This window comes from Pagrus major, chromosome 22 (genome assembly GCF_040436345.1).
Source record: "Pagrus major chromosome 22, Pma_NU_1.0".
Taxonomy (NCBI): domain Eukaryota; kingdom Metazoa; phylum Chordata; class Actinopteri; order Spariformes; family Sparidae; genus Pagrus; species Pagrus major.
In genome coordinates this window covers 10,224,553-10,238,559 of record NC_133236.1, presented here as the reverse complement: position 1 = coordinate 10,238,559, position 14,007 = coordinate 10,224,553, and the positions used below count along the sequence as shown (strand labels likewise).

The 14,007-nt window shown below is 38.5% G+C and overlaps 1 protein-coding gene and 1 long non-coding RNA gene across 2 annotated transcripts; both read left to right on the top strand.

Annotated features, from left to right (window-relative positions):
- Window positions 1-5,157: 5,157 nt before the first annotated feature.
- Window positions 5,158-9,366, top strand: LOC141017698 (uncharacterized). The gene is made up of 8 exons (XM_073492430.1): window positions 5,158-5,234; window positions 5,471-5,490; window positions 6,029-6,220; window positions 6,644-6,846; window positions 7,019-7,046; window positions 8,462-8,653; window positions 9,081-9,283; window positions 9,361-9,366. Exons 1-8 carry the CDS (start codon window positions 5,197-5,199, stop codon window positions 9,364-9,366), a joined length of 882 nt encoding a protein of 293 aa, XP_073348531.1. The 5' UTR covers window positions 5,158-5,196.
- Window positions 9,367-9,402: 36 nt separating this feature from the next.
- Window positions 9,403-11,234, top strand: LOC141017588 (uncharacterized). Its single transcript, XR_012180659.1, has 2 exons — window positions 9,403-9,483; window positions 11,063-11,234. It is a non-coding gene; the product is annotated as an uncharacterized lncRNA (long non-coding RNA).
- The last annotated feature ends 2,773 nt before the right edge of the window (window positions 11,235-14,007 follow it).

Sequence of the window (14,007 nt, the reverse complement as noted above, 5' to 3'; positions counted from 1 at the left end):
ATGGAAGTTGACACTGCTCCTGAAGCTGGGTAAATGACTTCAACTCTGTTCCATTGAATAGTGAGTTAATTGTTCTAATACCTTTATCCACCCACCTTTCAAATAATAATGGATAATGGACCTCCAAACTTTTTTCTAACTATTGTCCACACCTTCAGAGTATGTTTTATCCATTCATTTTCAATTTTAGCCTTATTAACAGGTTTCACATTGATGAAAGGCATTATTGATAAGGATATACCTTTAGCTGTACTCTGTTCAATCCGGACCCACCCAGTTTCCTCATCATTTCTAATCCAGGCCACTACTGCATTTAACTGTGCAGCCCAATAATAGTATTTAAAATTTGGCAGGCCTAGACCCCCCTTTTCCTTTGGTAGAAGAAGAGTCTTAAGTCTTATCCTGGGCCTCTTTCTCTGCCAAATAAATTTAGAAATTAGTTTATCCAACATATTAAAGGTAGAGATTGACACTCTTACAGGTAAGGACTGGAACAGAAACAGCATTCGTGGCAGGAGGTTCATCCTCACTGTCTCGTCCCTTCCCAGCAGAGAGAGGGGAAGAACCTCCCATCTTATTATATCATTTTTTATTTGTCTAAGTAGATTATTATAATTAGCCTTAAATAATGCATGGAGTTTGCAGTGAGAGTGATTCCCAGGTATCTAAATCCCCGTCTGGACCAGCGGAAGGAGATGTTTTCATTTAACTGTGTAGGCCATTTCCCTGATACCATCATTGCCTCTGATTTGTTTTCATTAATTTTGTATCCTGAGACTGAGCCATATTTGTGCAGGCATTGCATAAGTGCGGGAATAGAAAGAAGTGGATTTTTTATGAACATCAAAATATCATCAGCAAAAAGGGCTATCTTGTGGATTGCTCCTCCTTTGTCCTCCATTCCTTGGATCTGTGCATTTTGACGTATAGCTGCCGCCAAGGGCTCTATACTAAGTGCAAAGAGAATGGGTGACAGTGAGTCTCCCTGCCTCACACCCTTTTCCACATTAAACGGATCCGAACAACAGCCATTAACCCTAACTTTTGATCTAGGATTTTTATAAATTGTATTAATCCAGGTAGCAAATGTTTCACCAAATCCCATTTCTAACAGTGTTTGTTCCAAAAATAGCCAATCAACCCGATCAAATGCTTCTCAGCGTCTAAGCTGAGAAAGCATTGAAGGTGTCCTGTCTTTCCCTGCTATTGACTGTAAATTTAGTGCTCTTCTTATGTTGTCTGTTCCATGACGGCCTATAATGAATCCTGTTTGATCTGGTTTTATCAGTTTCTTTATATAATTCTGAATTCTAGTGGCTAGGATAGAAGTTAAAATTTTGTAGTCTACACATAGGAGGCTTATCGGGCGATAACTAGCACACTGTATGGGGTCTTTTCCTTCTTTTTGTAAGACTGCAATAATTGCTTCTGACCATGACTTTGGAGGATCTCCTGAGTTTAATGCATAATTATATACTTTGCATAGTATGGGAGTAAGCTCATTTACAAAAATCTTATAGTATTCCCCACTAAATCCATCCGTTCCCGGTGATTTGTTGTTTTTTAGTTTAGCAATAGTTTCTCTTATTTCAACTTCTGTGATAGGCTCTACTAATTTAGTTGCCTCCACATTTGACAGTTTAGTCAGTTTGAGAGGTTTCAAGAATTCATTAATATTTTCTTTCTGTGATTCTTGTACCTCAGCCTTATATAGCTGTTCATAATATTTTGCAAATGCATTTGATATTTTCTTAAGATGAGTCTCAACAAGGTTAGTCTCTGGATTTCTGATCTTAGCAACTATACGGTTGGACTGGGCCTTCCGGAGCTGAAAGGCCAGCAACCTGTTAGCTTTATTTCCCATTTCGTAGTATTTTCTACTAATATACCTGAGACTCCCTCCTGCCTTGTGTGTTAATATCTCATCTAATTTTTGCTTAGCTTCTCTTTTTAGCTTTTTAAGCTTTTTAAGTGTATCTTCTTTTCTGAATTGTTTATGTTCCCTCTCTAATCTTTTTATTTCATTTTCCAGTTCTTGCTGTTTTATAAGCCTCTGTTTTTTTATTCTAGAGCCAATGGAAATAATCTTCCCCCGTATTGTGGCCTTACTTGCGTCCCATACTACTGATGGAGAAACAATACCGTCATCATTTATTGCAAAGTATTCAGATAAAGCAGCTTGTATTTCTTGTTTAGCCTGAGTATCTGCCAGTAATGAAACATTTAACCTCCAGTACTTAAAGTGGTCATTTGGCCCTTTATTAATTTTCATAACAACTGGGCTGTGGTCTGAGATGGTGGTTGGTTCAATTGTGGTCTTTTTTTGACATGCAGAAAAAATCTATCCTTGTGTAACTTCCGTGTATTTGAGACATAAATGTAAAATCCCTGTCATTAGGATGAAAATGTCTCCAAACATCTACCAATCCCAGTTCTGTCATCATACCTAATAGGCTTTTAGACATTCTGGACTGAGGTCTTATTATAGCTGGTAGTCTATCTAGTTTTGTGTTCAAAATACAATTAAAATCTCCCTCCACAAGTATGATTCCTTCTCCTTTATCTGCCACTAAGCCTGCAATCTTTTTAAAGAAATATGGGCAGTCTTCATTTGGGGCGTATAGGTTTAAAATGGTTATCTTTGTGCCACCAATTGTTCCAATTATCATGACAAATCGGCCTTCATCGTCTTGAAAGATTTTTTCATTATTGTAATAAACAGATTTATTAAACAGGATAGCAACTCCTCTTTTCTTCCCCCCTCTGCATGTTGCACTATAAACTTGCTCAACCCACTCTCTTTTTAATTTAAGGTGCTCTATCTCAGATAAATGCGTCTCTTGAAGTAGGGCTACAGAACAATGTAATTTTTTTAATTGCCCAAATATTTTTTTCCTCTTAATTGGGTTATTGATTCCTCTCACATTGTAACTAATAAAATTCAGGTAAGTCATATTCTCTATGTGGTATTATGATGTGTTCCCCTTTTTGTTTTAACAAACATGTTATACAGATATGCTTTACTTGTATACACTTGTGCAAACTTTGGTCCATAAAGTATGTCAGAGAAAACAGAAACCTAACATTAGTAACACAGAACAAAACTTCCACCTTTCCTGTCGTCCACTTTAGTTTAACTGTGGCCGACCCCCGTTGGTAATGGGACAGAGAGGTGTGACCCGCCCTCTCTGTGGGAACAATGCTCAATACGAGAGCAACCAATATTACACTAATGTGTAAAAAAGGTCTAAGTGAGTGTAATCCACTCATGTTAAGCCTAAATACAGCATCCGCCAGAACTTTATAAAACACATATACATTTGTGACATTTAACTATCCAAAGTTACTCACATCTGTGTCATAACAATGTTTATGACGCTCATTTTTCGTGAGGTTGACGTCCCCTTTTCCTTTCAATTCAGTCAATAAACTTCCTCTAGGCTATCTTGATGTGTGGAGTCGGTTCAGGTGTCTCCTTGTAGAAGAGCCTTAAGATCCAATGTTGACAGCACCGTGTCCCTCTTTCTCTTTGCGCTGCTCCTCCAGCCTTCCCTCAGTTCATCCTCAATTTGCTGTCTTTCGCCGGAGCGCATCTCGACTCCTAGCTCCCTCAGCAGCGGTGCAGCACTCGTTAGTGTCTTGAAGATCTTATCCCCGGTCTTCAGTCTTATTTTCAGTTGTGCTGGATACAGACATTTTGCCTGTATTTCCTTATTTTTGAGTTGTTTGATAACTTTGTGAACTCTCGTTCTTTTCTTTTGTAGGTCGGGGGAGTAGTCTTGGTAGAAGAAAATCCTTTTCTCTTGGAAAAAGACTTGTTTCTGGCTCCATGCTTGTCGTATGATCTCATCTTTTATTGCTGCGTCAAGGAATCTCACTATTATCGACCTGGGAGGTGCCGCTGAGTCCTTAGGTTTAGGTCCGAGTGACCGGTATGCCCTCTCAATCTTAATGTCCATTTCTGGTGATAGTTTCAGTGTCTCCCGGAGCAACCCTTTCACAAATCCAGCCGTATCCTTGCCCTCACTTCCTTCTGGAATCTGAAAAATCCTTATGTTGTTCCGTCTCAATCTGTTTTGGAGATCCTCACATTTTGCTGAGAGGTCCATATCACGATGAACCAAGTATCGCAGCGCCCTCTGGTGTCGCATGACCGTGTCTCCAACCTCGCTAGCTTTCTCCTCTATTTGTCCAATACGTTCTTCATGTTTAGCCATTTGGTCTTTTATATCTGTAACCGCTTGCTCCAGTCGCCCAAGGGACATTTTAGTTTGGTTATGCCCTTCTTGATTTTCTTGGCGTAGTTTTTTCAACTCCTCCAGTAGCGTTAGCTCTTGCTGACTCTGGCTGCTAGCTGGGGTGTCTAAGCTAGCTGGACTCGGTGGTCTCCATGCGTCCTCCTTTTCTTTCCAGCTACCTTTGTTGAGAGTTCTTTGTCTCGCGGTCGTAGTCATTTTGTACAAGTTTACTGATATTTGGACGTCTATTACCGCTAGTTGTCACTTTTTTTTTTTATCGTCTGGCGGAGCTCCGTTTCTATGCTGCCATGTCTGCTATGACGTCACCGGAAGTTCGACAGAGACATTTTAATGTGAGTTTGGAACAAAATCATTTAATGACAGTGTAAAGCCATGTGCATGTTTAAACGTGTTTTAAATGTTTAAAATCAAGACAAAACATCTCTGTAAAATATTGACTGCTGCTGATTTGCGCTCATTCAGATATCAAGATTATGTTTTTTTTTCATCATAAAGAAGAAATAAAAAATGGATGGATTAAAAAAAAAGTATCATATTTGTGGAGCTTGTCTTTGTAAAGTTTTTGCACAGCTGAAAAACAAATTTGATGTAATCCTTGAAAAAAATGCTAATTCTTTCAATTTCCATTGTGGCTCACCAGCATTTTTACATTTAAAAGTTTAACTTGAGGGTGCAGCACACCTCCGGCCAATACTACCCCCACTGTGAGGAACAGTGTTGGCACGATGATGGTGCGTTTTGACAACGGAAATGTGAATCTAGTCAGGATCGAAGGGATGGTGAATCCCTTCATGTATTGCACCAGCAGCATTGGCTCAGCTCTGCCCCTTGTCTTTAGTGGTCAGTTTGAGAACATGTTACTTGTCAAAGCAAAAGTGAAAGTGCTTCACTCACAGGGAGGAGCTGTGAGGTTTTTCTTGTTTACTGTGGACTGAATATGCCAGAGACTATACAAACAGATTATCAAGCTATTCCGTAAGTAGGCATATCAAAATCCTTTCAAATGATCCCTGCTAGGCTGTGAACTGCTGCCATGATATAGGTTATTGACCTTTAAGGTATTTTTTACAGTGTCTTGTGGGCTGGGTACAAGAGCAGCTGTGACACAGCAGTTTGTGATGCATATACACCTGCTACTTATTCAGCCTTATTTAATTTTGTTAAATAATGTTGACTCAAGGTTCCTCTCTGTTTCTTTATCTCTTTCTCAGAGACATGGACGTGGCAACCGGTAAGAAAACATTTACTTGTTTGATAAATTGCCAACATATGTTGCTCTGTAAAGACTGCAATATAAACTAAACTACATTCAGTCACTATAACAGATAACATTTAATCATTGAGAACATTTTAACAGCTTTCACAACATCCTGAACAAAAGATCCAAACAGGCAGACACAGCAGAGGTCTTTGAGCCACGTAAAAGCACTTTCTGCAGAAGAGGAAGCCGTGGCTGTCCTGCACATGCAGTAGCTTTTAAACAGGAAGTTACACACATATCAAATGTTTGGAGGTTTGTTCAATCACACGTTGAACACCTCCACTGACACAAACAAACAAAAACATATGAGAGTAATGTTAAGATGCTATAATCATGTGAAAATGTAACACATAGTGATATCAACTTACACTTGTTTACTAAAGTAGTAAAGTTTGGGGAGGTTTAAAATACCTATTCTAATCTATCCTGAATCTGTGTTTGATGGTGTGGCTGTACAAAAACAATGTTACAGCTCAACAATGACTCAAACATTTTCTTCTGTCTTCAGTGTCTGGGGAAAGATTCTTTGTCCAAGTGGCAGGAAAAACTAATGGGGCTCATCTAGAGTACGTTGAGAGACTCAGAGGCATTGGCCAAACTGAGGTGTCCTCCCCTGAACAATGTGACTACATTGTGGTTTTCTGTCCTATTGTGTCAAGAGTGGGAAAGGACATCGGGGAGGCCCTGGAGAACATTCCAGGTAGGAAATGCCTTTGGCAAATTTCACACTGATTCACATGGAAATTTGACCAATCACATGCAAAGTTCTTTATTTTAGTATGAAAAACATTTTTTTTTCATACTGGTTTAAACTACTTAAATTTCTTTTAATTTTAAGCAGTAAACCCCATGGCCCCAAATTGGCAGTTCTTTTAAAATAAATAATATCAGTCTAAACATCACCCTGGTGGAGCCATTCGTGAAAATCGCCATTTTTTTTCAAAACTTTCAAATGTGGCAGAAAAAAAAAAAAATCAACTAATACTGCTTTAAATTACATACCTATTCTCAACGTTGCTATGCCTATGTTTAAAAACACCATGGAAAAAACCCTTTTCTTTCACAGTGAACGAGCCTGATCCCTCCTTTTGAGTTTCATCATGTTTGTGACTCTTGTTCAAAGGCGGAAAAAAAACAATTCTGGTGGTGATGCATCACACCTTCGATCCTAACTATGTTGTTGCTGAGAGCAGAAGACAGGTGGCCAACCCGAACGTCTGCCTCACTGTGGACTGTCTGTTCTATGAGGGCAAACTTCTGAGGTGTGACCGCAATGATATTGCATGGTATGAAATCCAGAAAGCTTTTGGAGTTCCTGCTTCCCAGGTAATAAATAGATTTACTGATCTTATACCACCACACAATCAACATGGAGTGCTGATATTATAATATTTCGTGAAAAGGGATAATTTCAGTTGTCCACCTTTGAAATGATGTACATGATGCAGCTTCATTATACACTAACTATTATTACTCTTTCTTTGTTTCTCTCTCTTAGGTCTCTATGTGGAATGCCCTCAGAAAATGTAAGTGTGACTGTAACTTCAGATTTCAGATCAGATTTTTGGAAGTCTATCTTAAAACATGGTCATATGCACATTAAAGGAGTTATTGTTCCTTATTGGCTGTGAAGGGATAGCTCCAAGTGGGACTGAAATGTAACAGATAAGTACATTAGTGTTGAGTGCACGATGTAATGGGTTCAGAGTAATGACACCATTGGCGTCTTCTCTGCAATTCTGTCTGCACCTGGGTACAAAATCTCCTGAGATAATGAAGGCTCAAAGTTGTCCGTCTCCTCTTTGAATTTAGCTCAAGTGTCTGATTTAGCCAAATCAGGAGGACATTTCCCAAAGTTACAGTCCTTTTAGAACAAAAATCCCAGTTTGTATTTTCATGATGAGCTGCAGTGGAGGAATAGTAACAAAGAGCATGCCAACTTGAAGCTGAACTGCAGACAGCAGCTCATCAACAAGTCACTTGAGCCTGAAAATATATAAGTGGTCATGTAAGCATATCAGAGTGTAGTCTGAATAATTCTGCCTTTTATAATAAAATGAAATATGGTCTTATTTCATAGTTGTGGCCATCATTTTTATCAGAAAAGTTAACATTTGACTTCAAAAGATCCAGAGATGTAGGACAAGCATCACATCACATTTTGCACAGCAGGTTTAGTTTTTGACATGAAAGATCTTGTACAATTTTTCACTCTAAAGTACGCAGCGAGCTGGTGACGCCTTGTGAATATGACCAAATATGCAGCAGGACTCAAGTCTAACAGAAAGAGGCAGAAGCAATGTGTCAATGAACATGAAGCCTGCCGACAACCAAAAGATGAGCTCTTCTAATCGTAGTTCTGGATTCTCCTGGCCTTCACCTGCTTGCAAAAAATATATTCACAACCAGAGATGATTGCTAAAATGTCATTTCAAGAGACTAGCTAGGGTCAGCACACTGGCAGCAAAACTCTTGACCTCCATTTCACCCCTCTTGTTCTCCCTTCTCACAGATGGGAAGTTGGCAGAAAGTTAAGTTAATGTAGGGCTGGGTTTGGAAACCTGGCAGGAACCTGCCCCAAATCTAAGTGATAAAAGATTGTAGTATTGATAAGCTCCAACTTTACTGGCTCTTTTATCTGTACTTTTTAATATTTTATGTATTCATCATGCTGGAGCCTTGAAGGTGTGTTCAATCACATGTTGAACACCTCCACTGACACAAACAAACAAAAACATATGAGAGTAATGTTAAGATGCTATAATCATGTGAAAATGTAACACATAGTGATATCAACTTACACTTGTTTACTAAAGTAGTAAAGTTTGGGGAGGTTTAAAATACCTATTCTAATCTATCCTGAATCTGTGTTTGATGGTGTGGCTGTACAAAAACAATGTTACAGCTCAACAATGACTCAAACATTTTCTTCTGTCTTCAGTGTCTGGGGAAAGATTCTTTGTCCAAGTGGCAGGAAAAACTAATGGGGCTCATCTAGAGTACATTGAGAGACTCAGAGGCATTGGCCAAACTGAGGTGTCCTCCCCTGAACAATGTGACTATGTTATGGTTTTCTGTCCTATTGTGTCAAGAGTGGGAAAGGACATCGGGGAGGCCCTGGAGAACATTCCAGGTAGGAAATGCCTTTGGCAAATTTCACACTGATTCACATGGAAATTTGACCAATCACATGCAAAGTTCTTTATTTTAGTATGAAAAACATTTTTTTTCATACTGGTTTAAACTACTTAAATTTCTTTTAATTTTAAGCAGTAAACCCCATGGCCCCAAAATGGCAGTTCTTTTAAAATAAATAAAATAATATCAGTCTAAACATCACCCTGGTGGAGCCATTTGTGAAAATCGCCATTTTTTTTCAAAACTTTCAAATGTGGCAGAAAAAAAAAAAAATCAACTAATACTGCTTTAAATTACATACCTATTCTCAACGTTGCTATGCCTATGTTTAAAAACACCATGGAAAAAACCCTTTTCTTTCACAGTGAACGAGCCTGATCCCTCCTTTTGAGTTTCATCATGTTTGTGACTCTTGTTCACAGGCGGAAAAAAAACAATTCTGGTGGTGATGCATCACACCTTCGATCCTAACTATGTTGTTGCTGGGAGCAGAAGACAGGTGGCCAACCCGAACGTCTGCCTCACTGTGGACTGTCTGTTCTATGAGGGCAAACTTCTGAAGTCTAACCGCAATGATATTGCATGGTATGAAATCCAGAAAGCTTTTGGAGTTCCTGCTTCCCAGGTAATAAATAGATTTACTGATCTTATACCACCACACAATCAACGTGGAGTGCTGATATTATAATATTTCGTGAAAAGGGATAATTTCAGTTGTCCACCTTTGAAATGATGTACATGATGCAGCTTCATTATACACTAACTATTATTACTCTTTCTTTGTTTCTCTCTCTTAGGTCTCTATGTGGAATGCCCTCAGAAAATGTAAGTGTGACTGTAACTTCAGATTTCAGATCAGATTTTTGGAAGTCTATCTTAAAACATGGTCATATGCACATTAAAGGAGTTATTGTTCCTTATTGGCTGTGAAGGGATAGCTCCAAGTGGGACTGAAATGTAACAGATAAGTACATTAGTGTTGAGTGCACGATGTAATGGGTTCAGAGTAAAGACACCATTGGCGTCTTCTCTGCAATTCTGTCTGCACCTGGGTACAAAATCTCCTGAGATAATGAAGGCTCAAAGTTGTCCGTCTCCACTTTGAATTTAGCTCAAGTGTCTGATTTAGCCAAATCAGGAGGACATTTCCCAAAGTTACAGTCCTTCTAGAACAAAAATCCCAGTTTGTATTTTCATGATGCGCTGCAGTGGAGGAATAGTAACAAAGAGCATGCCAACTTGAAGCTGAACTGCAGACAGCAGCTCATCAACAAGTCACTTGAGCCTGAAAATATATAAGTGGTCATGTAAGCATATCAGAGTGTAGTCTGAATAATTCTGCCTTTTATAATAAAATGAAATATGGTCTTATTTCATAGTTGTGGCCATCATTTTTATCAGAAAAGTTAACATTTGACTTCAAAAGATCCAGAGATGTAGGACAAGCATCACATCACATTTTGCACAGCAGGTTTAGTTTTTGACATGAAAGATCTTGTACAATTTTTCACTCTAAAGTACGCAGCGAGCTGGTGACGCCTTGTGAATATGACCACATATGCAGCAGGACTCAAGTCTAACAGAAAGAGGCAGAAGCAATGTGTCAATGAACATGAAGCCTGCCGACAACCAAAAGATGAGCTCTTCTAATCGTAGTGCTGGATTCTCCTTGCCTTCACCTGCTTGCAAAAAATATATTCACAACCAGAGATGATTGCTAAAATGTCATTTCAAGAGACTAGCTAGGGTCAGCACACTGGCAGCAAAACTCTTGACCTCCATTTCACCCCTCTTGTTCTCCCTTCTCACAGATGGGAAGTTGGCAGAAAGTTAAGTTAATGTAGGGCTGGGTTTGGAAACCTGGCAGGAACCTGCTCCCAAATCTAAGTGATAAAAGATTGTAGTATTGATAAGCTCCAACTTTACTGGCTCTTTTATCTGTACTTTTTAATATTTTATGTTATCATCATGCTGGAGCCTCTTTTCTGCTGACCTACAAAACAAACACACACACACACACACACACACACACACACACACACACACACACACACACAAACACCCACACACACACACACACACACACACACACACACACACACACACAGAGCAAAGTGAGGGAACAGCAGAGCAGAGAGGCCACAGTGCAGATAGTGAACCAGGTGAAGTGAAGATAACATTTTTGAGTTGACGGCAACTAACGTTTGTTACTGTATCTGCGCCTTTTGTTTAAACCAGGTTAAAAAATGAATGTGACAGGAGTGATGGCCAAAACTATGGAAATAAAACCCAGATTGTAAAGAAACTTTTTATTTTCTATAATAATTGGTATTATTAATGATTTAACAGTTGTTTGAGTTGGAAATAATACTAGATGACTAATTTCTGTTTTTCTTTATTCAAGGGATCATGGACCATCCGTTGGCGGTGGTTGTATTGGCTGTGATAATCATTGTTCTTATAGTGACAAAAAAATAAGATCTGTGAGGGCTGTCACCAGCACATGTGACAAATCCCAAAGGAATCTAATAGAAGTTTAAAGTATTATCACAATAAAAGAAGAGATAAAAATAAAATTTGCTGTGTGAAACATGTAATAATCTGCAAAAACATAACCACGGAAGGATTATTATTGTTAGAGTATAGTTGTGAAGGCTGATATTAATGTTGTTTACTGAGCATATGATCATTATTATTTTCTTTTTCTTTAACATAACGAGAGGGAAAAAAGAAGAAAGAATAACAGATACAGGCTTTCAACAAGAGGCTGAAAGAAAGAAAGAAAGAAAGAAAGAAAGAAAGAAAGAAAGAAAGAAAGAAAGAAAGAAAGAAAGAAAGAAAGAAAGAAAGAAAGGCTATCTACTGGTTCAAATGAGTACATTTTGAGTATGGTCACATTTGTTTTCACCTCGAAATAAGTTTCTTTGATCACTGGGTTAAACTGCTTACATTGCATGTGTTGCATTAAACAGTGGAAATCATTGTAAAATTTTGCCAATCTGTATGCATTTTGCACAGCAGGTTTAGTTTTTCACATCAAAGATCTTGTACAATTTGTCACCCTTAAGTACGCAATGAGCTGGTGAAGCCTTGTGAATATGACCAGTTGTGCAGCAGGACTCGAGTCTAAGAGAAAGAGGCTGCAGCAATGTGACAATGAACATGTAGCCTGCTGACAACCACAAGAAGAAGAAGAGGAGTTCTTCCAATTGTAGTGCTGGATTACCCTTGCCTTCACCCACCTACAAAAAAATATATTTATCAGCAGGGATGATAACTAAAATGCGTAATGTCCTTTCAAGAGACTAGCAAGGGTCAGTACACTGATAGCAAAACTCTTGACCTTCATTTCCTCTTTGTTGTTCTCCCTTCTCACAACTGGGAAGTTGGCAGAAAGTTAAGTTAATGTAGGGTGGGTTCGGAAACCCGTTGGTAACCTGTTCCTCTGATCTAAATGATTAAATATTGTGGTATTGCTAAGCATCAACTTTACTGGCTCGTTTATCTGTACTTTTTAATATTCAATGGAATAATTACACCGCAGCCTCTTTTTTGCTGACCTACAAACACACACACACACACACACACGGAGCAAAGTGAAGGAACAGCATAGCAGAGGGGCCACAGTGCAGATAGTGAACCAGGTGAAGTGAAGATAACATTCCTTGAGTTGACGGCAACTAACGTTTGTTACTGTATCTGCACCTTTTGTAAATAATATGTAAAAAGCATTTATTTAGTAATAAAGAACCAATAAATAAATTTAACTTTTTGCCGCACACACATGTGCAGGAGTTTTTCTTTATTCTAGGTATCATGGACAAGTGGGGTGGTTGTTGGTGCACTTTTGAGTGCAGCAGTGGTAATCACCACGATAATCATTGTTTATGAAGTGCCAAAAAAATCTGTGAGGGCCGTCACTAGTACATGCGACAAATCCCTGAGGAATCTAATGGAAGTTTAAAGTATTATCACAATAAAAGAAGAGATAAAAATAAATGTGCTGTGTGAAACGTGTAATAATCTGCAAAAACATAACCATGGAAGGATTATTGTTATTATAGTGTAGTTGTGAAGGCTGATATTAATGTTGTTTACTGAGCATATGATCATTATTATTTTATAATAATGAGTGGGGAACAAAATCATTTAATGACAGTGTAAAGCCATGTGTGTGAGTGAAGATTCAGCTTTGAGCAAGACGAGGCGCACGCAGCCAAAAGTGCTCAAAGTGCGACTCCCTCTGCCCCTGACGTGAGTGGACTCAGCAACTATTTCTTTAATCTATAAACAACACATTATATGTTCATGTATTGCACCAGCAGCATTGTACAAACATCACAGCATGTTGCATGTCAGTTGCTCCTTCCTCCTGCTGTGTTCATTTCATCTCTTACCAACACTGACACAGTTAATGTGGCTCAGCTCTGCCCCTCGTCTTTAGTGGTCAGTTTGAGAACATGATACTTGTCAAAGGAAAAGTTAAAGTGCTTCACTCACAGGGACGAGCTGTAAGGTTTTTCTTGTTGACTGTGGACTGAATATGCCAGAGACTAACAAAATCCTTTCAAATTATCCCTGCTAGGCTGTGAAGTGCTGACTCTCTACCATGCATCGGAGTGACATAGGTTATTGACCTTTAAGATATTTTCTGAGGCCTGCACTAGCATGCACGACTAATTCCAAAGGAACCTATCATAGTTTAAAGTATTATTACCATTAAGATGATGTTTTTCCTTCATGAACACAAAATAAAAATGAATCAATCCAGTGATTTTATCACATTTGTTGCATCACTGATATAAAATGTGATCGATAAAAAATAAAAAAGTTTCAGTTCCTATTTTGAAACAAGGAAGTAAGTAATTTAAGTACTTGAATGTCAGGGCAGGGTTTTGTCCTAAGTTGCTTCATGACCCCAGTGACTGTGCTTTTGACGTAACAGTTTGTAGAATGTCAATGTTTAAGTGTGTGTCTGTGTAAAATTGATTGCAACTGCTTTGTGCTCATTCAGAGATCAAGATGATGTTTTTCCTTCATGAACACGAAATAAAAATGAATCAACCCAGTGACTGTATCATATTTGAGTAGCTCGTCTGTAAATTTGTTGCATCACTGATCTAAAATGTGATGGATAAAAAATAAAAAAGTTTCAGTTCCTATTTTGATTCACAAACCTTTTGATGTCAATGTACAAAATGTTAACTTTAGCGACCAGCCAATCTCTAGCCATTATCACACCTACTGTGAAGAACAGTAGTGGCACAATGACAGTCTTTGATTAGAGACTGTTGGCAGGTGTGCAAAGTTATCCCAATTTGTACAATCCATCATGTCAGACACCAGCAA